Source organism: Orcinus orca, chromosome 2, assembly GCF_937001465.1.
Source record: "Orcinus orca chromosome 2, mOrcOrc1.1, whole genome shotgun sequence".
NCBI lineage: Eukaryota > Metazoa > Chordata > Mammalia > Artiodactyla > Delphinidae > Orcinus > Orcinus orca.
In genome coordinates, this window is record NC_064560.1 from 122,837,113 (window position 1) to 122,863,421 (window position 26,309).

The window sequence follows — 26,309 nt, forward strand, 5'->3', positions numbered from 1 at the left end:
ACTTTTAATTCCCTTCAAGAACTTTTCCTGTGCGTTCACAACTTCACTAACTGTTTGGTGCAAGAGACCTAGCTTTTGGCCTGTCTCAGCTTTCAACATGCCTTGCTCCCTAACCTTAATTATTTCTAGCTTTTGATTTGAAGTGAGACATGCAACTGAACACTGAGAGGCCATTGTAGGGTTATTAATTGGCCTTAACTTCAATATTGTTGTGTCTCAGGGAATAAGGAGGCCTGAGGAGAGGGAGAAAGACGGGGGAATGGCCAATTGATGGAGCACATCAGAACACACACACAACATTTATCGGTTAAGTTTGCCATCTTGCATGGTCATGGTTTGTGGCACCCCAAAACAATGACAATAGTAATATCAAAGATTACATATCACAGATAGCAAATGTAATAATAATGAAAATGTTTGAAATAGTTCAAGAATTTCCAAAATGTGACACAGAGACATGAAGTTAGCAAATGCTGTTGGAAAAAACAGCACTGATAGACTTGCTCAATGCAGGGTTACCACAAACCTTCAATTTGTAAAAAATGCAGTATCTGCAAAGTGCAATAAAGTGAAGCACAATAAAATGAGGTGTTCCTGTACCTTGCTTTTAAAATTAATTAGTAGACTTTTTTTAGTATAGTTTTAGATTTACAGAATAATTGAGCAAATATTACATAGAATTCCATTGTATGTTGCTTTTTTTTTTTTTTAATTAGTGTTAAAGGATTGAAGGAGGCACTTTTTATGGCGGAAAGAGTATACATAGGCTTTGGGATCCAATTCTGGTTCCACTTTTTTTCTTAACTACCTATCTCTGGGCCGGGTACTCTCCAAATTTTAGTTTTCTTACTCATTCAGCAAACATTTATGAACATACTTGGTCCAGATGCCAAGCTCCATGCTCTATGCCAAAGAATGATCAAATAAATTTTAAAATTACTTTTCAAAACCTTTAGAGCTAATCTACTTTTATGATAGTGCTATTAAGAGTAGCTAATCTGTAAACTATATTCTGGTCTGTTATGAGATGAACTAGCACCTGAATGCACTGTAGTGTTTCCTTTTTTGTGAAGGTCTTTTTATGAAGAAAAGAAAAAAGCCAAACTAGAGGTGTGTTTAGTAATGTAGTTGATTTTCCTGTCTCACAGACCACTAACACATTTGCAGATCAGCCCTGATCCATAGGGTACATTTTAAGTAGCTTTAGTATAAAATAACTCAAGAACTGTTACTTATAGTAAATATAAACTTATGTTTTCTACCGTTCTTTTTTTCTCTTTGACCATTTATCGTTTCTATTATGATTTTCTTCAATATTTTGCTGACAGTTTCCTTGCAAGTCTCTTCATTATGTAATTTTGCCTTTTTGCTTAATTGAAATTTTTAGGTATGGAAGAGTTAATTATGTCCTAGCTCGAAGAATAGAACTTTTAGAAGAAGTCAAACGATTGCAGAAGAGTCTAGGGGTTCCAGGAGATGCGTCATATACTTGTGAAACTGCAGGCTATTTCTTCTTATATCAGGTAAGAGATTAAGGGTTTTAAAATCACACTTTATTGTAATATGGTCTTCAGTTGGAAACTGGGATGGGTTCTGGAGATCCTTTCTTGAAAGCTTACTTTTTTATTGAGTAGATTAAAATATATGCTATTGCCAAAGCTATATTTGTGAGTGTTAAATGTTTGTACTTCCTATTCCCTTCACTTTTCTTTGCTAAATAACTTTGCTTGATGACTCATTCAGTGAAAGGCCAATGTTGCTACTTTATAAATATATATTACATTTTTTTCTTGCTATTGACAAAGTTTCTAGTCTCTCTCTCTCTCTTTTTTTTTTTTTTTCATTTTTTTCCATTACTATAGAACTATAACCAAACAGTCTAGCTACCCAGTGGTAACAAATACAGTTCTTTAACTTGCTTTTGCTATGCATATTAATCAAGTAATGAAGAAAAACATACTTCCTTTTTAAATTTCTAGAAGTACATTTTGTTTTAGAATTAATTTCAAAGTAGGAGTTTAAGTTAAAAATTCTTTGACTTCAATTTAGAGGCATGTTTTTGCTTTTGTTTGGGGGTGTGAAAATTAATGAGAAATGTAAAGCCAAATAAAATAAATAAAAATAAACTTTAAAAGTCAACTGGTTTACTAATAATTTTAAATGGATTAAACATAAATAATGAAGATTTTTGTATAACTGTATTTGTTCTCTTTGTTCTAATGGTATTTGTATGTTTTAGGTATAAATCGTAACACTGAAATTGTAAAATATATATGAAAAAAGAGTTTATGCTCATTATAAGCAGGTAAACCAGTTGAGTCCGTTCAGAATGAGCTGATTTCATGGTTCCTTGTGAAACACAGGACATAGGCATGATCTTGCAAAGTTGTCTGTATTAGACTCAGACTGTTGAGAACTTCGAATAATGGAGTAAAGATCATGCTTAAATGCATGTTTGTCACAAAATAAAAATCACTAGGCTCTCAGTGAAAACTAGTTTTAAAAGTAATAGAAATAATATATAAATTATAGAACCTTAAGTAATAAATTTGAGAAATATGAACCTGAGGCCTCAGAAGGCCTCACAGTTTTGAACACACAATAATCACATTGGGAAAGTTGTTTAAAAAGGGAATTCTCAAGCTCTGTCCCCAGAGACTTTGTTTTAGTAAGGTGTGGCACCAGGTATCTACATTTTTATTTAGCTTTTCAGATATTCTGCCTAAGGACCACACTTTGAGAAACACTGAAATTATAACAGAAAAATTGAGAGAATTACAAAAATGGAGATTAAGTAGGAACTGAGTAGAGCCATAGTTAACATTTATAGCAGGAGGTAATTGAACTACTTATGTCACAAAAGTCATAAAATGAGCTTTCAAATATATACACAGCTTAACCAGAAGTTCTTTATAAGTATACTAAAGAGAATTGGAAAAATTATGAAGGTCTAGGAGAAGGGTTGACAAGTGCTAAATTGATTAAAAAGCTACTAGAGCTGAACTTAACCATATATGGAGAGAAACTGAGATAGTGAAAAAATGAGGAATTTCTTTGTCCAGAGAGGTTTGGTGGTTTTTTTTTGATCATCAATCATAAATTGTTTTGAATATGCATAGAAAATCTGAAATGTCTGAGATAAAGTCCCATGAGATGATCCTGAGGTTCTTACCCATCCCATCCGTACATTTTTTATCAAAGAGGTTTTTTTCCTACAGTCTTAAAGGTTACTTTTATAAAAGAAGGGCAGTCTGTCAGTGACTTGGATAAGCAATAGTCCTGTTGGCTCAAAGGTTGCTTTTCTTTTCCTTTTCTTTTACCTACCAAATCTTATTTTCACTCAATTCGTTTTTTATTTTATTATTTAAAACATAAGAGCCGGCAAATTTAACCTCAAGTCTCTTTTGTTCTTACAGGTAATGTCTCGTTGGGAAGAGTATATCAGCAAAGTGAAAAATAAAGGTAACACGTTGCCAGATGTTACTGAAGTCTCCACTTTCTTCCCTTTTCATGAGTACTTTGCAAATGCCCCTCAACCCATTTTTAAAGGCCGATCTTATGAAGAAGACATGGAAATTGCTGAAGGATGTTTCAGGCATATTAAGAAAATCTTTACTCAGCTTGAGGTAAGGGTTCTCAAGTTCTTTTAACTTTCCTTTAAAGGTTTTAAGCTTAGTTTGTTGTTTTTTTTTAAATGTAGTAAGTGGAATATTCAAATCTAGCAAACCAGATTATTACTTTTAAGTGAGATTATTGGAAGCATTTATTTTTCTAGTTGAAGAAATAAGTAAAAATTAAGATATGAATTGAATCCCCATTTTTCTGGTGTGAAAGTCTTAGTATTAAGAAAGGAATGCTTTCATTAGGAGATTTAACAGTGGTTCTTTGATTTGGAATTTGGCCATTCTAAGTTCTTTATGCCTTTGATCTGTAAACAAAAAATGAGGTTGCTATGTTAGCCAGGATGACTGTTCCTGATTATTAAGGTGAAATAAGAATCACCACTATATAAAGGGGACAGAGAAGAATATATTTGGAACCCAGGGAGCCCTGGGATGCTTCATAGTTTTCTCATTCCTTATTGGAAACATCATTGGAAGACTACAGCAATGCTGTAGAAGGATCGCATTCAGGCTCAGATTCCTCAGTAAGAACATTTAGGATTACTTCAGATAAAAAGGGCAAAGACTGTGTCTTTTTTAAAGTCTTTGTACCTTTTAGATATGATTTTATCCCTACTTCCTACAACAATATCTGGCACGTAATAGATGTTCAGTAAACACTGATGTATTGTGTGAGTTAGGTGGCTAGAGATGGATGGATGGTAGGTACAGAATAATAAATAAATAATGTATATACATATGTAGTATGATAATGATAAATAAAATTTTAAAACCTGCAAAACAGTATTATAGTATGTTTATGATTACATAAATAGAATGTAAAAGGATAAAAACATATAATTTCTAGTAGCTGCCTGGGGAGAGAGTGGGAAGAAGGATATATACAGGATACCTCCACCTGTACCTGTGATGCTTTAATTATTTTAAAAAAAAAAAAAAAAATGTTTAAAAGTCTGAAGTAAGTATGATATAATGTTCCGATGTGATAAAACTTGATCTTAGGTGCTCTGCACTGGCTTGTTTGCTCCTCATGTCCATCTGCTGTCCATTCCCCTCCTCTCCTCTATGGGGATCCTCTGCCATGGTCAGGGCTGAGACTGGTCCTTGGAGTTTTAATTTCCCAGCCTCTCATGTCAGCTGACTTTTGTCTGGGTTTAGCCAATGAGAAATGTGGCAAAAATAGAATAAAGAGAGAAGCCAGGATATTTCTGCACCAGCTCTCTCGGCCTGAGGTTTCGTCTCTTCCATGGCTCCAGTTTCTGCTGGCCTGGCCCACCGCAGTTCCAGCTTATTCTGGTACCCCAGTTTCTGGGCTCTGATAGCACTTCCTCCTCATTATCCTTCCTAGCCTAGGAATGGTCATAATTTCCTGCTGTTGCCAGTCTCTGGCTTACTTCGCCATTCCCTGGTTGGCTTTTCTGCTCCTCCATCACCTGTATAACGAGCTCCCTGCAATAAATTCCCTTTGTTATGAATGCTTGAAGTAGTTTCTGTTTTCCTGGAGAGACCTTGAGTAATATAGACACAATGGTGATGGATATTTTATTCAGTATTTTTGTTGATACTGTAAATATTTTATCTTATACCAAAAAAAACAGTCCAAATTGTAGCTTGACTGTCAGTTATTATTTGAACTCAATTAGTACCTTATTAATTATGGACAGAATTACGATTCTTTAGGCTTAGCTTATGAGATATTTATATTAATTTCTCATATTGTCTCATAAACTGGATTGTATGAATATATGCATGAGCTGTTTATTTTCCTAAAATAATATCTCATTGTTCCCCCACTTCCGTAGGAGTTTAGAGCCTCCGAACTGCTTCGAAGTGGACTAGACAGATCTAAATACCTTTTGGTGAAAGAAGCCAAAATCATTGCTATGACCTGTACTCATGCTGCCTTAAAACGACATGATTTAGTCAAGTTAGGCTTCAAGGTAAAGACTTATATTTTAGTTCCTTAATTCATCTATGCAGCTGTTAGTTCTCTTCCCCTCCCCTCCCCCTCCCCTCCCCTCCCCCTCCCCTCCCCTCCCCTCCCCTCCCCTCCCCTCCCCTCTCCCTCCCCTCCCCCTCCCCTCCCCTCCCCTCCCCTCCCCTCCCCCTCCCCTCCCCTCCCCTCCCCTCCCCTCCCCTCCCCTCCCCTCCCCCTCCCCTCCCCTCCCCCTCCCCTCCCCCTCCCCTCCCTCCCCCTCCCCTCCCCTCCCCTCCCCCTCCCCTCCCCTCCCCTCCCCTCCCCTCCCCTCCCCTCCCCCTCCCCTCCCCCTCCCCTCCCCTCCCCTCCCCTCCCCCTCCCCTCCCCTCCCCCTCCCCTCCCCTCCCCTCCCTCCCCTCCCCTCCCCCTCCCCTCCCCTCCCCTCCCCTCCCCCTCCCCTCCCCTCCTCTCCCCTTCCTTCCCCTCCCCTTCCCTTCCCTTCCCTAGGCCATTTCCCTTGGACATCTGCTTCTCACTGAAGTTTGCATTTGTAATTACTTTAAAATGTCTCTTTTAAAAGTGACGATAACCTCCCATGTTTATATGATTAGTAAACTCTAAATCTAATTTTTCTAAATTTAGTTATCAGACATATGTCCTTTAAGTAACATTATAACCACATGATTGTCTAACTTCTAATACTTGTTAAGGTACATTAATTTATTTTCACTATGTTAAAAAAAATCTCCAAACAGAAGTAAAAGCTTTATACAAATAATATTTGACAACGTTTTTCACCTATTAGAAATATGTACACTTGTTTACCTTTTAAGCACACATACACTCCCAGTTATTTGTTCATTCAGTAAATAAAAAGCCATCTATGTGAGGATGTGTAATACAGTTACTTATACTGTCAAAGGAGATATTTAAATGACTTCATCTTAAGATAAGGACTGGAGAGCTAAAGGGCAAGACAGCCTGTTACTCAGTTGAAATGGAATGTAATAATTGAGCAGTAAATTTGAATTTGCAGACACTTTGTGACTTTGCTATTGATACTGACTAAACTCTGATTTTAATGCACATCATTTAACTTGCCTCAACTGTTTCATCTGTCATTAGTTATAGTGTTTGTGTACTGGTTTGAATTTAAAGTTAGCAAAAGCATTTGTTGTTGATGAAAATAACTGACAATTTTTAAATGTTATGAGCTCACTGGAAGATAGGTGCTAAATAAATTCAAGGTGATAGAATTATTGTTAACTTGGATGAAAGTTTCCTCAGTTGCAAGGTAGGACAAATATGATAATTTATTAAAAGGTAGTGTGAACTTACCTAGTGGTGTGAACTTACCTTTTGCAAATTTTCACCTAAATATTTTTTTCTTGGGGCTGACACATAAAATATACTTTGGATTGATATTAAAGTATATCAGTTTAATAATACAGGGAAATGATGCAGTCTAAATAGAGCATTTTATGCTTTCATGCAGCTGTTCACATGCATATTTTACAAAACATTACTTGTAGCTTATCACATTTCCATTGATCATTTTCTTACATTGTGTTATATACATCTAAAGATAGTTAACATGAGTGCTGATAGTATCCCGTACATCTTTTATATTTTTAATTTTGAAGTTTTATTTTTATCAAACTAACACATGCATCTGATGTAAGAGCTTAAAAACTTTGTAGCTCTACTTAACGTTAAAAAAAAGCAGTCCCCTACTCCCCTTTACTCTCTAATTAATCTTTCAACTCTTCTAGTATTTCCTTTGTCCTTTCATTTATATCAATAAAGAATGTTAAATTTCCATTAGGCATATGTTTTGATTCTGTGCTGTCCCCAAGGAGACATGCAAGCACATTTGTGTACTCTTTTCCTTCCTTAAAACACCCAGTATAGTTGTGTCATAATTTTGCTCTGTGATTAAAATCTCCTTTTCAACAGAATCTATAGATATGTTTTTTTTTAATTAGAAATAATTTTTTAATTTTCAAAGCAGAGCCACAGTAAATTCCCATAAAACCTATTCATTAATCATCCAAGTTTAAGCAAAGACAGCTTCTCAGTAAATATTCTAGGGTGTTAGTTACTTATGAAATGTATCTGGTGCAGAGAATTTTTATTATTTTATTTTATTTTTTTATAGATATGTTTTTATAAGTTAAATCACATTAGATTTGCAGAATTATTTCTCGGGAAAGAGGCTCTTTTTTTTTTTTAACATCTTTATTGGGGTGTAATTGCTTTACAATGGTGTGTTAGTTTCTGCTTTATAACAAAGTGAATCAGTTATACATATACATATGTTCCCATATCTCTCCCCCCTTGCGTCTCCCTCCCTCCCACCCTCCCTATCCCACCCCTCCAGGTGGTCACAAAGCACCAAGCCGATATCCCTGTGCCATGTGGCTGCTTCCCACTAGCTATCTACCTTACGTTTGTTAGTGTGTACATGTCTATGACTCTCTCTCGCCCTGTCACAGCTCACCCTTCCCCCTCCGCATATCCTCAAGTCAGTTCTTCAGTAGGTCTGTGTCTTTATTCCTGTCTTACCCCTGGGTTCTTCATGACATTTTTTTTTCTTCTTAAATTCCATATATATGTGTTAGCATACGGTATTTGTCTTTTTCTTTCTGACTTACTTCACTCTGTATGACAGACTCTAGGTCTATCCACCTCATTACAAATAGCTCAATTTCGTTTCTTTTTATGGCTGAGTAATATTCTATTGTATATATGTGCCACATCTTCTTTATCCATTCATCCGATGATGGGCACTTAGGTTGTTTCCATCTCCGGGCTATTGTAAATAGAGCTGCAGTGAACATTTTGGTACATGACTCTTTTTGGATTTTGGTTTTCTCAGGGTATATGCCCAGTAGTGGGATTGCTGGGTAGGAAAGAGGCTCTTTAAGCTGTCGTCTTTGAGCTGTTCCCACTCTGTTTTCCATATTGTGTCTATCACCTTCAGAGTCCACGTGGGAACTTCTGAGAAAACATGGCTTTTGGAACCTCTCCCTTCTCCTAGGTTCCTACCAGGATGACCTAATTAATCATTGTAATAGGGAAATTTAGCATTAGATAGAGCTAGAGAAGACACCCATCCACATGCCTAAAACTTTCAGGTAGTTTCGATAGAAACAGTGCAGAACTGAACCTTAACTTTATCATGTACAGTGGAAATCCAGCTCAGCTACCAGTTTTGAACAAATATAAGCATATTTTGGTAAAATGAGTAGCACAGAAATTAGAGGATATATGAACACAGTTAGTTTAAAAGAGTTAATTAAGTATTAAGAGCAAATATGCTCCCCCTACCTTCCACTTCCTTAGAAAACAAAATAAGGGGAGAAAATTTTGAAAATAGAAAATAAAGGAACTCTAATTGTTCTAGGTGAAAGTCTCAAAGAAAGTATTTTACCGATAAAACAAGGAATAGGATATCTTACTATCATAAGTAGCAATCAGAATTAGAAGTGGAAGGGAAAAGATAAAACCTGTTGAGAATAAATCTAGAAGAAAATTGGGCACATCGAAGAGCAGGTACATGAAAGAAAGAATGAAATTTCCTTAGGTTGGAGAAAGACTTGACTTTTCATTATTTTACAAATGTGCAGTGCCTAACATTCCTGGAAACTGGGCTAGAGGGAAGATTCAGGCATCAAACAAGTACATAAATATACAGGTAGCATTATAAATGTGATGTGCCGTGAGACAAAGGCACAGAGTACTGTGAAACCCGTTTTAGATTGAGAGGTCGGAGAAGGCCTGGATAAAGTGGGTTTTAAGCTGATACTTTAAAAATGAGAACGAGCCAAGCAGACAAAAAGTGAAGAGAAAATAGCATGTTCAGAGGGCCTGAGGCGTGAGTGGTTTTACCATTTCTGAGAAAACGAAATAGGTCAATGTAGTTGAAGCTTAGTGAGTAAGGAGGAAGGTGACATGTAAAGTATGAGAGGAAGGCAGGGGCCAGCTTGAATACAGGCCCTAGTTAACACATCTCTTACAGTCCACATTAAGGGTCTTTTTTTTCCTAGGAAAGATGGAAACCAATGAAGGGTTAGAAACCAGGTGACGTGATGTGATGACTTGTTATATGAGTGGTTTAGAGGAGGCAAGACAGGAAGGAGAGGGACTAGTAAAGAGATTGCTGGCGGTAGTCAGAGTAGCAGCTTGGATTAGAGTGGTGGTGGTAGTAGAAATGTAGAAAAATGAATAGATTCTAGAGGGAGTTTTGAAGGTAAAATTGACATGCTTTGGTGATGGATTGAATGCCGGGGGTGGGGAACAAAAGGAGATTGTTGAGTGCCAAGTAGGATTCATAAGGGAAAAAAATTACTGCAAAATACTACCTAGGATAAGAGTACCAATGGAAATGACCTCATATATGAACATAGGTTGATTCTTGCTTATATAGAACTTCAAAACTGAACTGGAAATAACTAAATTGATAATCTCAATCCAAGAAATGATAAACGAGGCTTCCTTAATGTAGAGTTGTATGTTTAGGGCACTTCCTTAAAGTTAAAGACTTGAATTGGAGAAGCGGTAGCATAATGGTAAAGAAGATCATGAACTTCCTGTTTGAATAATCTGTTGTTATTTTGATCTGAATTATTTGAGGGGTTTGGGGATGCTTATTACGGTCATGGTGGTAGCTGTTTGGCTTTCAAGCTCTCTTTTTGACAAGCTTTCTTTTTTCTCCCTTTCTCAGTATGACAACATTTTAATGGAAGAGGCTGCTCAGATTCTGGAGATAGAAACTTTTATACCTCTTCTTCTACAGGTAAGATACTGAGATTGAGACAAAGAAAGTAGAGTTTTGGGCTTCCCTGGTGGCGCAGTGGTTAAGAATCCACCTGCCAATGCAGGGGACACGGGTTCGAGCCCTGGTCTGGGAAGATCCCACATGCCACAGAGCAACTAAGCCCGTGTGGCACAACTACTGAAGCCTGTGCGCCTAGAGCCCGTGCTCTGCAACAAGAGAAGCCACCGCAATGAGAAGCCCGCACACCACAATGAAGAGTAGCCCCTGCTTGCTGCAACTGCAACTGCAGCTAGAGAAAGCCCACATGCAGCAACGAAGACCCAACACAGCCAAAAATAAATTTATTTTTTAAAAAGTAGAGTTTTAAGAATTCTGGGGGGTAGCATCAGAAAACTACCCAGTTTGGGGGTGCCAATTGCTATGATTATGTGTTCTCCTTAACTTCATTATGTTTGGTATTCTATTTTAATCTATTCGCTGGTTATTGAGTAGTTTGTATTGTTTGGGAGCACTATTTAAAAATTCATAGTTTATCTCTAAGTTTTAAAAAGACTTAGTAATTTTAATCAAGAAAATTACATTGTTAGGCAGTTTGGAGGGAAGATGAGCTTCTTTTTCATTTCTTTTATTTAGAGTTGTTTCTGGAACTGTTTTTGATCCCTGGGTACATGGCTTTTCTTTATTTTGTGCCTGAATTTTTTTAGATAAATGATGTTTAAGAATGTTTTCTTATTTTACAATAGTCTTTACTATGGAGCATAAAAAACAAAATGTGGAATTCCTAATTGAAGAATAGAGGCTACTCTAATTTATAGATAAATTGGGTTCCGAAAATTGTTTTATAAAGCCAAGTTATTTGGGACTTGTATTTTATCAGAATATGTTACAAGGAACAAGGAGACAGAGTAGGAAACTGAAGTACTAGTGTAGGAAATTAAAGAAGGTATAATTTCTACTGCCTTGGGGGGTTCGCAAACTGGCTCTTGGCGTAATTGTGATACAAGGTATTTACTTTGACATCTTTCCATTTCCCGGCTTGGTCATCTGTTTCTTTCTGTGCACCCTTTGCCTAATTATGACCTAAGTCTCCCAGACCTCTTTGGGTTACCCTGCATATTAAAGTACGGTAATTCCGTGCTTGCCTCTCAATCCCTCCATCCTCCCTCACACACTGTCAGCCAAGAGCAGTGGTACCCATACAAGTCGCTCTGTAAATTTGCCAGATTCTTTTCTGTGGAACTGGGGAAGAGCAAGAATTAATAAGCTGTTAAAGCCATCTTGTGAATAGCAAGAATCTTGTGCAATAAATTGGAGATTAACAGGGTAATATATTAGAATATTTTGCCATTTCCTCACTTTTTATTTCTAGAATCCTCAGGATGGTTTTAGCCGACTAAAACGTTGGATTATGATTGGTGATCATCACCAGTTACCTCCAGTCATTAAGAACATGGCCTTTCAGAAGTATTCAAACATGGAGCAATCTCTCTTCACTCGCTTTGTCAGAGTTGGAGTTCCTACTGTGGACCTCGATGCCCAAGGGAGGGCCAGAGCAAGGTAAAGGAGACAGGGCAACGGGGGCCAGGGAGGGTGGATGGTAGGGATATTATTTCTATTTAAGGACATCATTTCGATGATCCAAGTATTCAATAACATCTTCTGTATAGACTCTTATCTGTTATCCAGGAACTTGCCTGGATACAAATCTGCAAATTGGAAAGTACCTTTGTTACCTTCAGCATGGGGTGTGAATTGACCAAATTATATCCTTCATTTTATTCATTGAGAATAATTTAAGTGACTTCTCAGCTAAGAGCTTCTTTTCACTGTCACCTCCCTTTTTTTCATGCCCCCAAAAGATATACGATTAATATCATTTTGAAATCTAAAGCTAGAGGTGAACAAGAGGAGAACACACTAATTCTTAGTTCATGAAATGTACAGGTCCCCTCTCATAGTTACCTCAAAAATTTTTTCACTGTGCAGACTCTTCCCTGATGTTTTTACTTAAGGAATAAAGGTAGCATTTACCTCAGAGAACGTAATGGAGCTATCATTTCTTGTAATATCATCAATCTTCTGATTTGGTTACTTACAGGGAGACAAAGGTTGCAAAAGCATTATTGTTAAAAAGAGCACAATGTGGATAATATGAAAATTAACAGGAAGAGCCCATCCCTTAGAAACCCCCTTATAAATATTAAAAGGGGATTTACAATGCTAATATTTCCTGTTTTGGGGGGGATTTGTCTTTGAAAGCTTGTGCAACCTCTACAACTGGCGATACAAGAATCTAGGAAACTTACCCCATGTGCAGCTCTTGCCGGAGTTTAGTACAGCAAATGCTGGCTTGCTTTATGACTTCCAGCTCATTAATGTTGAAGATTTTCAGGGAGTTGGAGAATCTGAGCCTAATCCTTACTTTTATCAGGTAAGAAAAAATAGGAAACTTTTAAGTTTATTTTGCATTTTCCTGGCTGAATTACTACCTAAATCAGTATTACTGAACCACTTGGACAAACCATTAAATAAAGCAAAGTTAGATCTCCACCTACACACAACACACAATTTTCCATTTCAGATGGATTAAAGATATATACACCAAAGAAAAGAAACTTATATAAACATACTAAAAAAGAAGAAAATAATGATGAATATATAATGTTGGGGTAAGAAATGTCTTTTTTAAGCTCATTACCAAAATCATAAAGAAAAATATTGCTTGATTGAGAGCAAAATTTATTTTCAGCCTTTAAAAAACAATGGGTTGAAGTCTGGATGTGTATAGAATTCTTTAAAATCACTTACAAAAGAATCAACCCCCCAACAGAAAAATGCAATAAGGACTAGAATATGCAATTCACAGAAGAAGATATAGATTTGTAGCAAGTATAAATCACTGGAATATATTTTCACCTCTGTTGGGTTAGGTTTGGGAAACTATATTCATGCAATGCTCGTAGGAAAGTAATTTGGTGAACATATTGTTAGTATGTATTAAAAGCAATACTCTCACTTATAGGAATTTATCCTTTAAAAAATGGACAAATTTGCAAAGACTTACATGCTAAAATGTTCATCACATCTTTTTTTTATTGCAAATTATTTTTGAAAGGAGAAACAACCTTAATTACACTTTCACCTATTCCATATAATACTGAATAGCCACTAAGGGTGACATTATAACTTGGTTTACTGACAGGGAGAACTTTTATGCTATATTAATGAAAAAATCAGCTTGCAAAGTGTATCTATAGTATCCCGTTTTGCTTTTTAAAAAGCAAAACATACATATAGAAATATGTACAGATAATCTCTACAAAAAGATCTGGCAGCATATGCACCAAAAGATTTGTTCTTTTATCTATATTAGCTGATGCTTAGATAAATGTAGTTTGTTATCAATACAGAAAATGGAAAGATTTACACAGTCATGTGGCTCCTGTCTTCCAAAGAACGAGAAAATTTAGATGAAGAGTTAACTGAAGCTGTGTGTCACCAGAATACAAATGATTTTTCTGAAGGTCTTCCTGTAATTTTCCTGTTGCCTTTACATGAAATCCAGCTTCTTGTCTTTTTTGATTTTCATGTTATGTTTATGTTCTCATTTTACTTTCTTCTCTCATCTGTTACTTTCAATTTAGTCTCTGTTGAACTGTACTAAGCAGCCTTGTGTATGCTTTCTCACTCTCAAGTAGTGTATTTAAGTCTTGGTCCTAAACTCCTTCCCATCCATCTTTACCTAGACCCTCTAAGGTCACAGCAGGACAGAATGATCAATTTGAGGCCACATCCTCTTCCCATCTGAAGTGGTCTGGTAGAGGTGGCAACCATTAGTAAGAGAACGAACATAATACACACACAAAAAAACTAAGAAGTATGAAGGAAAAAGGAAAAACATTGTGTCAAAATTGAGAGCCAACTACGGTACTGCTGGATGTGTATGTTAGACTGGATTTTCTGCTGGCTTCTAAGATAGTTACCTTGCTTCTTTATGTTAATATTTCTTTCCATAACTATAGTTGCAGTACACTGTAACAGGATATTATTGATCTGTATTGTGATTGTTATGGTCCCAGAAATATTAAGCCTTTAAGTTGGTGACTTTTATTTTATGATTGTTCCATGTATTGCAAGTATATTGCAAATGTTAAAGGGAAGTAATTACCACATACTCTATTTTTATTTATCGTTGTTAATTTAGGATAAGTTATTGCTCAGTTTTATGAGAGGTATTCACTTGTCCAAGATATTAACTGTTCACTTCTTGAGGTGTGATAAATGAACAAATTGTGCTAGTTAACTGTTTTTTCTTTAAAGGGAAATAAATACACAATCTGATTAATGTTTTCATTACAGAATCTTGGAGAGGCAGAATACGTAGTGGCACTTTTTATGTACATGTGCTTACTTGGTTACCCTGCTGACAAGATTAGCATTCTAACAACATATAATGGACAAAAGCATCTTATTCGTGACATCATCAATAGACGATGCGGGAGCAATCCATTGATTGGAAGACCAAATAAGGTAGTTTTACAAGTATAATATGTTCTCTTATTCATGTTGTTGGCAAGATGGAAAGATTTATATTTATTATGAGTTATTTATGTTGTTCTACCTTGTCTCTTTGCTATCTCCTTTTAAAATATGTGAGAAAATGAAATAATAGGAACTCTATAAATCATTCTCTGGCAATTCTGACAGTGTTATTAGTTTGCTGTGAACATCTGTCTCAACTATCACATTGAAGATTTTTGTTGACAGTAGTCAGAAATAAATGCTTCTGAAACTTTTTGTCGGTAAAATGATGTCTAATGAAATTATTTATGTCCTTTATATTAGAAATAGGAATTGTAGCATTTTTTTATTTTGTTTGTCTTACAAAGGTATAATTTGTACTGCTTCTTATTGTGTGTGTGTTTAGGGGGGTGTTTTTTCTTGAGGCTAAAGGAAAATCATAAAGTACATTCAGACCTTAGGATTTTTTTTATACTTCTTTATGTGATATGATGGAGTAATTGCAAATAAAAATGAAGATGCTTGATTTTGTCAATTAGAAAGAATAACAAACATAAATATAGTATTAGTAATGATGCAATTAGTACTTTGGCTGTGAACATAGCTATATAAAAGCTCTTTTACCTTTTCTTGGAAATCATCCACAAGTAAGAGAAAAATGGGAGGAAGAAAAAACAAATTCCATTTTTAGTGAGAGGACATGTGACTAAGATCAAGAAGAAAAAATGGGAAGAGAATTTAGGGTCTTGAAAGTGCCAGCAAAAGCACACTTTCTGAAAGTGGTGGCATACTTTGAAGTATAAGAGCCACATCCCTATTATTCAGCAACGGATATGGGTATTGGGGTGAGCAGAAGCCTTCCTGGTTCCACGCTGATTCAAAGAAGACTACAGATGAGCTATATTTGAAAAAAATACACCGTCTCTATAGTAACAGTGAAAAAGAGAACCATCTGTTGTTAAAATCACTGAGCCTTTAGAAGAAAGTTCCGCTCACCCTAACCTAACCTCTTGTGCATAGCTAATCTGAGAAACCCGCCTAATCAGTGGTAAAATAGAGGAGAAAAGGAAACTAGCACAAGCTCAATTTATAAATGAGGGAAAGAGCATCCAAACAAACTAATTGACAAGATAACATTCTCCAGAAAACATGTTGGCCTAGAATAGATGAAAATTTTGAATGCATATTTGGGTATGAATTTTAAGATACTTAATGAAGTATGCATTTCTGTGAGGGAAGGCTACAAAACAGAAATTGAAGAACCCAGGAAGAGATGAAATGTGAACTGGCAGAAAATAAAACAAAATCAAAGAAATGGAGACAAAATTAAAAGGAATGGGGAGGAACAGGCACTGTAGAACACTCCATAAGGGATATAGAGAGTGAAAATGAGAAACTAATAACTTTGAAATATAGGAAGTTTAGAAATAGAAGAACCTCAGTGTCTGAGTCCTTTTATTTATGAGTAATAGAAAAACTTAAACAATAAGGAAAGTTACTCTCTCTCATAAGAAGAAGATGAAAGTAGTGTGGCTCCAGGTTAGGTTACAGTGTGACGCAATGATGTCATGAAAGACCAAGGTTCATTTCATCTTTCTGCTCTGCTGTCCTCAATCTGTGAGCCCAGTTCTCAGACAAGCTCTCCACATGGTCAGGATGACAACAGAATTTCCAGGTATAATATCCACACTTAAGAGCAAAGGACTATATCCAGAATATATGAACTCCTATAAAAGTCATTGTAAAATATAGACAACCCAATACAGAATTGGCAAATGAATTGGACAGCATACAAATGGACAATAAGCACATGAAAAAATGCTTACCATCACTAGTTGTCAGGGAAAATGCAATTAAAACTACAGTGATGCACCACTACACATCCAACAGAATGGCTAAAATTATAAAGATTGACAGTATACCACGTGTTGGCAAGGATATGGAGCAACTAGAACTCTGGAACTGGAACAGTGCTAGTGAATGTGTGTACAGCAACTTTGGAAAACAGTTTGACAGTTTCTTATAAACACCCACACAGTCCAGCAATTTTACCCCCAGATATTTATCCAAGAGCAATAAAAATGTATTTATACAAAAGTATTTGGACATGAATATTCATTGCAGCTTTATTCAAAATAGCCCTAAACTAGAAACAACCCAAATTCCGTGAACAAGGGAATGAATAAACAAATTGTAGTGTATTCGCTCAGTAGAATACTATTCACCAGTAAAAAGGTATGAACTTCTAATTTATGATTCCATTTTTATGGAATTCTAGAACTGGCAACAAAATATAGTGACAGAAAGCTGATCAGTGGTTGCCTGGGGCTGGGGGATACAGATTTGATGACAAAAGGGACTGAGGTAATGGAAATTGTGATTGTGATGGTGGTTATTTGGGAGTATATATTGTCAAAATTTATCAAATTGTACATTTAAAATGTTGCTTATCAGGTATATAATTAGCTGAACCCCAGTCCCTGCTTTCATGGAGCTGAGTAGTCTAGTAGGGGGAAGATTGTTAATTCCACAAATATAATAGTTACTTAGGTATCTGCAGAGTTAAAGATGAGTGCTATAAGTGTGAATAACATAGGGACATAGCCGAATATGGTTACCATGGTTTATTTCATAGTGTTCATTAACTTGTTCTTTCAATTCCAAGTATATAGTCATGTTCTTTGGGGATTGATTATTTTAAGGATAAGATTTTTATTTCTAGCACTTTATTTAAATGATCTCTATAGAGTTTTTGCTTTTGAAAATATACCATATTCCCCCTTTTTTTGGGCCTCAGGTGACAACCGTTGACAGATTTCAAGGTCAACAGAATGATTATATTCTTCTTTCTCTAGTACGAACCAGGGCAGTGGGCCATCTGAGGTATGTAAGGAAACATTTTCATAATAGTGTTGAACTTTACTGTATGCTTTAATTTTGAGCTTCTCTGGCTAAGTAGTTTTAAATTTTATGTTGAAATTTAATCAATTAACTTTTGGTGCTTTTTGTTGGACTGTAGCAGTATCATATTCTTTGTATAGTTAATCATTGCCATTGCTTCTGAATTTTTTGAATCTTAAATGTTTTAGTAATTTTAACTTTTTTACTCTTCAGGAACAGTCAGAGATAGCATTTAATCATAATATATATATATATGTATGTATGTATGTATCTCCTATGTCTGTTTGAAACTTAATGTCAGAAATTAAAGGAGGTAAAGTGGTAAAAAGTCTAAGAGTAAACTTTGCATTGCACAGGATTTCTCACTTTTCCCTACACAGTCTTTTAGCTTCAGTGTTAGGATAAAGGAACCATTTGTTCTCCCATGATTAAGAATTGTCAAAACGAACAGTAATATATTTTTGTCATTTATTGTGATGTATTTATGTGCTGGGGATTTATGGGTATAATATCTCCTTGTTACAAAGCAGCCATTTAGTTTTATATAAACGTTCATCTCATATGACTTACTAGCAAAACTATAAGGAGAGTTCATTTTATTATTTTATTTGATGAATATAAAAAGAAAATTCTGCAAGCTCTCATAATGTTGTCATTAAGTCAAGATCTATTTGGTGCTTAACCCAGAGTGATCAGGTTCCATTAGACCGATAACTTTTACGTAAGAGTAAACAAAGATGTACTGTTTCAAGAAATTGTTTCAATACTATAGCATTCTAAAATACAGTGTGTTTTTACTTAAGTGTCAAACATGTTTTGGAGACTAACTTTTCTAAAAAGCGGTTTCATTTCCACATTGAAATTTATAGCTGCTGCTGCATAGGGTATCATTATGATTTACATAATTAAAATCTCTTACCCAAACTCACAGTATGAATACGTGAATACTGCTTCCTCCCCTTCCCTTTTTCTTACTCTGTAGTGCTTTTCTTGTCTTTTTCACATTCCCATGACTTTATTTCTATGCTGTTTTTTACCTGACTTCTGGAAACTTAAAAAAAAATAAAGAGAAAGATGATGATAATAAAATGCTTATAAATGAAGGCTTAAAAAAGAACCTGATCTCATTGTCGTCTTACATATCTAAATTTTCTTTATCCAGATAAATTAGTCTTCTTTGTATTTGCCAAACTTCCCTTTTGGAAGTCTACCTTCTTCAGGGGCTGCTGGTGGTGGTGGTAGTGTTATTAAATCGTAGAGGGGAAAAAGTCAATTGACCTATGATTTACAATTCAACTCTCCAGATAGGTTAGGTATCTTAGCTAGAATTTTATCAAACTCCTCATAGAATTTTTTGGTTTGTAGATACAATCTTTCATATCTTTCCTTTTCTAGGAAGTAGTAAAATATTTTGTTTTTCAAGTCTCAAGAGACCAAGGAAACCTACTTTCTTCCATATTTCTCTTTTTACTAATAGCTTTATTGGGATATAATTCACATACCATACAATTCACCTATTTTAAGTGTACAGTTCAATGATTTTTAGTATATTCATAGTTACACAGCTATCTTCACGATTTTAGAACATTTTTATCACCCTATACCTGTCAGCAGTTACTCCCCTCCCCTCTCCCCTAAGCCCTTGGCAACCACTATTCTACTATATGTCTATACATTTGCCTATTCTGGACACTTCATATAAATGAAATCACTTAGCATAATGTGTTCAAGATTCATCCATGTTGTAGCATATGTCAGTACTTCATTACTTTTAATTGCTAAATAATATTTCATTATTTTTTGTGTGAATTTTTTACTTTTTATTTATCCAATCATCAGTTGGTGGACACTTGGGTTGTTTCTACTTTTTGGCTATTAGGACTAATGCTGTTGTGAACATTCATGTACAAGTTTTGTGTGGAAGTATGTTTTCCTTTCTCTTGGGTGTAGACCTTGGAGTGGAATTGCTGGGTCATATAGTAACTCTGTGTTTAACCCTTTAAGAAACTGCTAAGCCGTTTTCCCAAGTGCCTGCCTTTCTTCTTTTACCCACATCTTTTTTTCATCCAGGATAGACTAATCAGGTGATTAGGAGCCAGGCTACTGAGCGTCAGTTCCAGAGACCTGTTTTAGGACACTGTGGAGCTGTTTAGAAGCTAGAGTAGTGAGACATTTCTGGTTCCTTTTCCAACATTCATTGTTCTTGTCCCTACTGACTTGAATAGCCCAGCTACAAATAGAAATGCTTGTGACTTGTTCAGAGCAAAGCAGTGAAACTGTAACTTTCCTGTGTTGTCTCCTTGTAGGGGCTCTATCAGAGTGATGGCTTGTTGTTTAACAGTGCTGTTTCTGTCCAGCCATCTTCTGGGGACTGTGAAAGAAGGTGGTAGTTCTCATTGCCCTGGTTTCAAGATACAGCTCCAAGGAACCCTGGCTTTTCATGCTGCCACCCTTTGCTTTTTTTCCCTGGTAGTTTGTTATGTTTATAGTGTTTGCTCATTCATTTAACAGATGTTCTCAGATCCTTCTATTATTTGGCAATGTGATGGGTTCTTGATATATAGTAGTAAATCTAACATTCATTATCTCTGTCCGCATGGAGCTTAGAATCCAGTGGAGGAGACATTAAACATGTCCTTGGAAAATACCTACATTTGATTCTGCAGAAGATTTTAGTCTAACTCTCCTCATGTACAGTGGAGATCGAGCTTAGTAGAGCCACTTAACTGTCCTACAGTACTAAGGACTGGAGGGAAAAGTTCCTCAGAGGAACAGGTTCATTGTCACTGCTCTGCCTAGAGATAGAGCCTTCTGGATGAGAAAGGGAGAACTGAATATCATAATACAGGGATTACCATGAAAACAACGGCTTAGGTCACCTCCTTCCACCATGCCCTCCCCACCTTTTTCCCTGACAACATTGTTTTAACAAGTGTTTTTATTAAGTTTATAATACTTAGGTGAGAACTCATGCTAAGTATTTCTAGCATTGTACATCCAGTTACTAGTTTTGGAACCACCCACCTATAGCGTGACCCCTCGGGCTTCTAAGGGATGTGGAGGAAGTAAAAACAATTTGGCCTGTAGTGACCTAGAAGGTGACATTTCCTTCGTGAATCCAGGGTGTCACAAGTGTAGAAATTCCTCAAAGCTACTGCAAATGGGTGTGCTTTCTCCTCATACCTAAATGAACTTCTCTTAGTTTGGGTTGCTGGGAGGTGGGGATACCCCCTCAACATAACTGCTATTATATATGATGTTGCACAGTCCCTCCTGATAAGGGAAACTAGATCCTTATCAAGGCCATAAAACACAATAGAAAATGAGGCTGAATTAGAGATATTCCCCAAATATCTTGCATTATGCAGAGACAAAGAAAAGCCATTTGATAAATATTCCAGTTCCCGATTCTCTGTCTAGTTATTATATGATCTTTGTAACATTTGACCTCTGTAACACTCTTTAACACTTTCTTTCAGGAGTTAGGGATGACTGTACTAGATTTTATTATTATTCATGAAAGCCTTCTCTTTTGTAGAATACTCGCAAATTTAAATAGCCGTCTAAGAGCATCTCAAGAAAACAAGCTGTCCTCTGTATTTGAAACCAAAACTATATTTTCTTACTAAAACACATTCTAACTAATAGTGAAGTGAAATTAAACTTACATAGCCACTCTTTTATAATTTTTTTTTCCTTTTACACATAGCCACTCTTTTGTAATTTTTTTTTTCTTTTTTACATGGTCCTTGTTGGTTATCTGTTTTAAATATAGCAGTGTGTACATGTCAATCCCAAACTCCCAATCTATCCCTCCCCACCCCACTTCCCCCCTGGTAACCATAAGTTCATTCTCTAAGTCTGTTTCTGTTTTGGAAATAAGTTCATTTGATTCAAGTAAATTCAGATAAAGTTTTAAGAACATGTTCTTTCTGAAAGATAAAGAAAACTGCTATCGTTCATCAGATAGACAGCTACATGTATAGCTGGCTCATGCATTTTGACATTTTTATTACTGTTTATGTGAACACTGAGACCTAGTATAGTCCAGCCATTGGGCGTAGGTACTAGAGTAAATGCGTGAATAAGAGATGGTATTATTATGTTATATCATTCGTCATACTGTATTTCTGTTTGTATTTGTAATTATTATTATAAATAAGTATAAAACAGTATGATAAGAGTTATCTAGGAAGTAAAATTTGACCCATTAACCTTAACAGAGCATGGGAATTTGGTAGGTGAAATGGAGCAAGGGCTGGTTTGAATTGACTCAATGGTGGTGATACAGTAAATTGGTAACTGACAACCAAACTGTATCGTAATACTAGTGTAGCAACTTACACCTTTTTAATCAGTCATTGGTTATTTTGTGATTCTCCCCACCCTCTCCCCGCAAAAAAAACATGGAAGTTGATAATAAAGCATTAACTTCTTACTTGGTTAACTAGTTACATAGCATTGATTAACTTAATGTTTATTCTCTTAAGTTTTTAAGAAGCTTAACTCTTTATTGCCACAGCTTAACAGGAATATTTAATGGAATATGTTTTAAAAATAAAAGGCTGCATAAATATGTTACTAATCTTGATATGTTTTAATTCATTCTATTTGTTTCTCAAAGGGATGTCCGTCGCTTAGTGGTGGCCATGTCTAGAGCCAGACTTGGACTTTATATCTTCGCCAGAGTATCCCTCTTCCAAAACTGTTTTGAACTAACTCCAGCTTTCAGCCAGCTCACAGCCCGCCCACTTCATTTGCATATAATTCCAACAGAACCTTTCCCAACCAGTAGAAAGGTAAGCCTACAGGTGACCACATTAGCAAAGAGCATCATCACATAAATCATCTGAACACTGGTTTAGAGTGCTCCGTACGCTAAGGAACTGAATTAAGATTTTCTATGTAAAAATAATACCAGCTAACATTTACTGAGCACTCACCACATATCAGGCAACTTCTCTGATCCAGTCTCCAACATATGGGAAATGGGGTTAATAAAACCTATTGAACAGATTACTAATAGGAAATAAAATAATGTATGTCAAAGCTAATAGCCTGATACATGGTGAGTACTCAATAAATGTTACATTACATACATGATCTCATTTCATCTCAGTAACAGCCCTGTTCAATAGGTTTTCTTATTAACCTCACTTTCCATATGTTGGAAACTGTGGCTCCGAGAAGTTAAGTAGTTAAGCCACACATCTGAGTAGATGGAGAGTCCAAGATTTAAAAACCCAGACAGCCTGACTCCAGAGTCCATGTTAATCATCATCATACTATACTGCCTCTCTTCAGCTTTGTAAGGAGAACTTAACCAATTACTTGATAACAGAGTAATAACTGGTTTAACTCTTGGAGAACCCTCAAGAAGCTTGCATTCTGAGGGAAGGTGTCAGGGAATAGCACAAACACTTAACTCAGAAGTGCCACTCTCTCCTCATCCCTGCTACCCATCTCCTATCTCCCCTTCTTTCTTCCCTTTTCCACCCTCAGCTCCCAGAGGTAACATTATCTCTTCAGTTTCTGGCTTAGCCTTACTTTTGCACAAAGGAGCAGGTAACTTTATTTTCTTACGTTGTTTTCTTTCTTACATGAAGGTCAGCATACTATAGACTTTTGGGCTTTGTGTTTTTCATTTAATGAAATGTCTTGGAGGTCCATTGAATTTTAAATAAAACTGTCTTAAATGTTCACAGTATATTTCTTTTCCCCACCTCTCTTTTTTTTATTTTTAAAAATTTTTTTTTATTTTTTCATTTTTTGGCCTCACTTGTGTGGCTTGCAGGATCTTAGTTCCCTGACCAGGGATTGAACCCAGGCCCTTGGCAATGAGAGCATAGAGTCCTAACCACTGGACTGCCAGGGAATTCCACCCACCCCTCTTTAAAAAAAAAAAAAAAAGTTAAATTCTGTGTGTTTGTTTTGTAATAATGTTAAGAACTTTTTTTTAATTGTTTTTTTTCCTTTAAATAAAAGAAATGCTGCTGTGGAGGAATAGCAGGGAAAGGATTGAACGATACAATGGGGTGGGGCCATGTGCAGCCTTGAGTGTCAGGCTCTGAGGTCTGGACACAGTCCTATAGCTATGAGGTTCTCAATCTTTTGTGGACTGATTATTAAACAGGCACATTGCTGATGAGAGGTCTGGGGCAGAGGCTAGGTGTCTTCAGGTTTAACACACTCTCCAGGTGCTTCCTAGCCAAGGGCTGCAGACACACCTGGAGGCAATACCAAGAAACAGAAGGTTTGGAAAGTGGTGCTCTAGGCAGTACCATGGACTCAAGCCCTGGGGGCTGAGGGCTGGGAGCATCTCCCCATCCTCTGCTCAGGAGACAGTGTGAGGGGTGAGGAGGACTGCGCAGCCCTGAATCTCAGGAGAGGCTGCTCCCAGCAAAGCCGCCAGAAAATATGCAAATACAAACAAACAGAAAGACTTCCATGCTTTAAAGGCAATATTCCATAGTTGTAACAGCATGGCAGTCTTTGCACACAGAAGTTGTGACCGTTACAGGAAGTGACCACCGTCCAAAGAACACCTGCTTATGTGCAATACCGCCGTCCTGCTTAATTCTGAGAAATGCTATTTAATGTACTAAATATTTCTAACTTTATGTGCTTTAAATAATTTGTCACTTTAAGGTGAAATCCTTTTTCTTGATATCTTTTTTACCTCTATGATTTTCTGAATTGTACAGTAAGATAGGATGAGACTTTATAAAAATTTTACAATTGACTTTAAATAGGAAAGTTCTTAATCTTTATTCTCAGATGGTTTAGAAGAAGTGCACATTTTCTGTTTTCTTCATTTGCTTTACCACTTTACCTACACCGATAGAGTGGTGTTTCTCGGGTTGTTGTCAGAAGCCACTGCATCAGAATCACCTCGTTCTCCCTCAGACCTACTGAATCGAAATCACTGGGGGGCTACAGCCCAGGCCTCTGTTATTTAACACTTTCCCCACATGGTTCTGATGGGTACTACAAAGTTTACACCTTAAACTACTATTTGCCAACATTTTTGACCATACGCTTTATTAGTAAAGAAAAAACAATCTTGCCGGAATTCACTGGGGATCCAGTGGTTAGGACTTCACGCTTCCACAGCAGGGGGCACAGGTTTGATCCCTGGTTGGGGAACTAAGATCCCACAAGCAGCATGGCATGACCGAAAAAAAAAAAACTGGCAAATATTAACCCTCATGACTAACAGTCTATATATTAAGTAATAATAAATGATAGCTTCTTATTTTTTAGAAAAACATAAATGGGAAGAATAATTTTAATATTTTCTTTGTGAATAGTCTTGAGACTTGCCTTTGGAGCCTATGTGGTATTGGAGACCACTACTTGAGACCATGTTGATGGTTTTTTTCTATTCAAATGATTGCTTATTTGTTATGAATTCTTCTACATTAGTTAGTAGACCAAAACTCATGTTTTACTTACCAACTTGAAATTATATTAAAAGCTAGTGACTCTTAGCTCTCTCCTCATCTCTGCCTTTTCTCAATTTAAATTGAATCACTTCTCTTCATGAAATCCTTATTCGACTCTAACACTTACATCTTAATGTCCACTTACTGTTCTTATTTCCTCCAAACCCTAATAGTCAAATAGTGTTCATACGTAAGATGGAGACATGGGCTTCTGTTGAAGTGTTAGCTTTCAGTGTCTTTCACTCTATACTTAACTTTCTTTTTCTTTTTTTTTTAAATTTATTTTATTGATGTATAGTTGATTTACAATGCTGCGTTAGTTTCTGATGTACAGGAAGTGATTGAGTTATACAAATATACACTCTTTTTCATACTCTTTTCCATTATGGTTTATCACAGGATATTGAATATAGCTCCCTGTGCTATACAGTAGGACCTTGTTGTTTATCCATTCTATACATAATAGTTTGCATCTGCTAATCCCAAACTCCCAATCCATACCTCCCTTACCCACCCACCCCCACCCCCCCGGCAACCACAAATCTGTTCTCTATGTCTCTGAGTCTGTTTCTGTCTCGTAGTTAAGTTCATTTGTGTCATATTTTAGATTTCCACATATAAGTGATTATACTTAACTTTCTTTTTGCCGTCTTCTAGAATGGAGAGAGACCATCTCATGAAGTACAGATAATAAAGAATATGCCCCAGATGGCAAACTTTGTATACAACATGTATATGCATTTGATACAGACCACACATCATTATCATCAGGTAAGTTTTCTCAAAATTGACTCTTATTTTTCTTGCTGGAGAATCTTCTCTGTTGCCGAATAAATCTTTAACATACTTGATTCCTTGCAGGAAACCAGCTAAACCAAAGTAGATTACTATTCATGTAACATCCATATTTTAAAAACATCTTTTGTAGATATAATTTGGCATACAATAAATTCCACATATCTAAAGTATACAGTTTGATATGTTCTGATATTTGTATATATCCATGAGACCATCACCATAATCGAGATGATGAACATATCCATTATCCCCAAAAGTCTTCCACGTACACCTTGATAATCCCTCTCCTCTCTCACCAGTTCCTTTTCCACCTTCTCCAGGAA

The 26,309-nt window shown here is 36.2% G+C and overlaps 1 protein-coding gene across 6 annotated transcripts in view; it reads left to right on the forward strand.

Annotated features, from left to right (window-relative positions):
• The window catches only part of AQR (aquarius intron-binding spliceosomal factor), a 123,187-nt gene that overhangs the window by 74,522 nt on the left and 22,356 nt on the right, over positions 1-26,309 (forward strand). For all 6 annotated transcript variants that reach the window (XR_007475324.1, XR_007475326.1, XR_007475325.1 and 3 more), the window contains 10 exons: positions 1,388-1,523; positions 3,417-3,626; positions 5,426-5,563; positions 10,268-10,339; positions 11,691-11,878; positions 12,581-12,752; positions 14,681-14,851; positions 17,640-17,725; positions 22,368-22,542; positions 25,846-25,959. Coding sequence is in view for 3 of the 6 variants with exons in the window: in XM_049705477.1 (XP_049561434.1) it covers positions 1,388-1,523; positions 3,417-3,626; positions 5,426-5,563; positions 10,268-10,339; positions 11,691-11,878; positions 12,581-12,752; positions 14,681-14,851; positions 17,640-17,725; positions 22,368-22,542; positions 25,846-25,959 (1,462 nt within the window). In the remaining 3 variants the exon portion in view is untranslated. The remainder of the gene's footprint in view (positions 1-1,387; positions 1,524-3,416; positions 3,627-5,425; positions 5,564-10,267; positions 10,340-11,690; positions 11,879-12,580; positions 12,753-14,680; positions 14,852-17,639; positions 17,726-22,367; positions 22,543-25,845; positions 25,960-26,309) is intronic.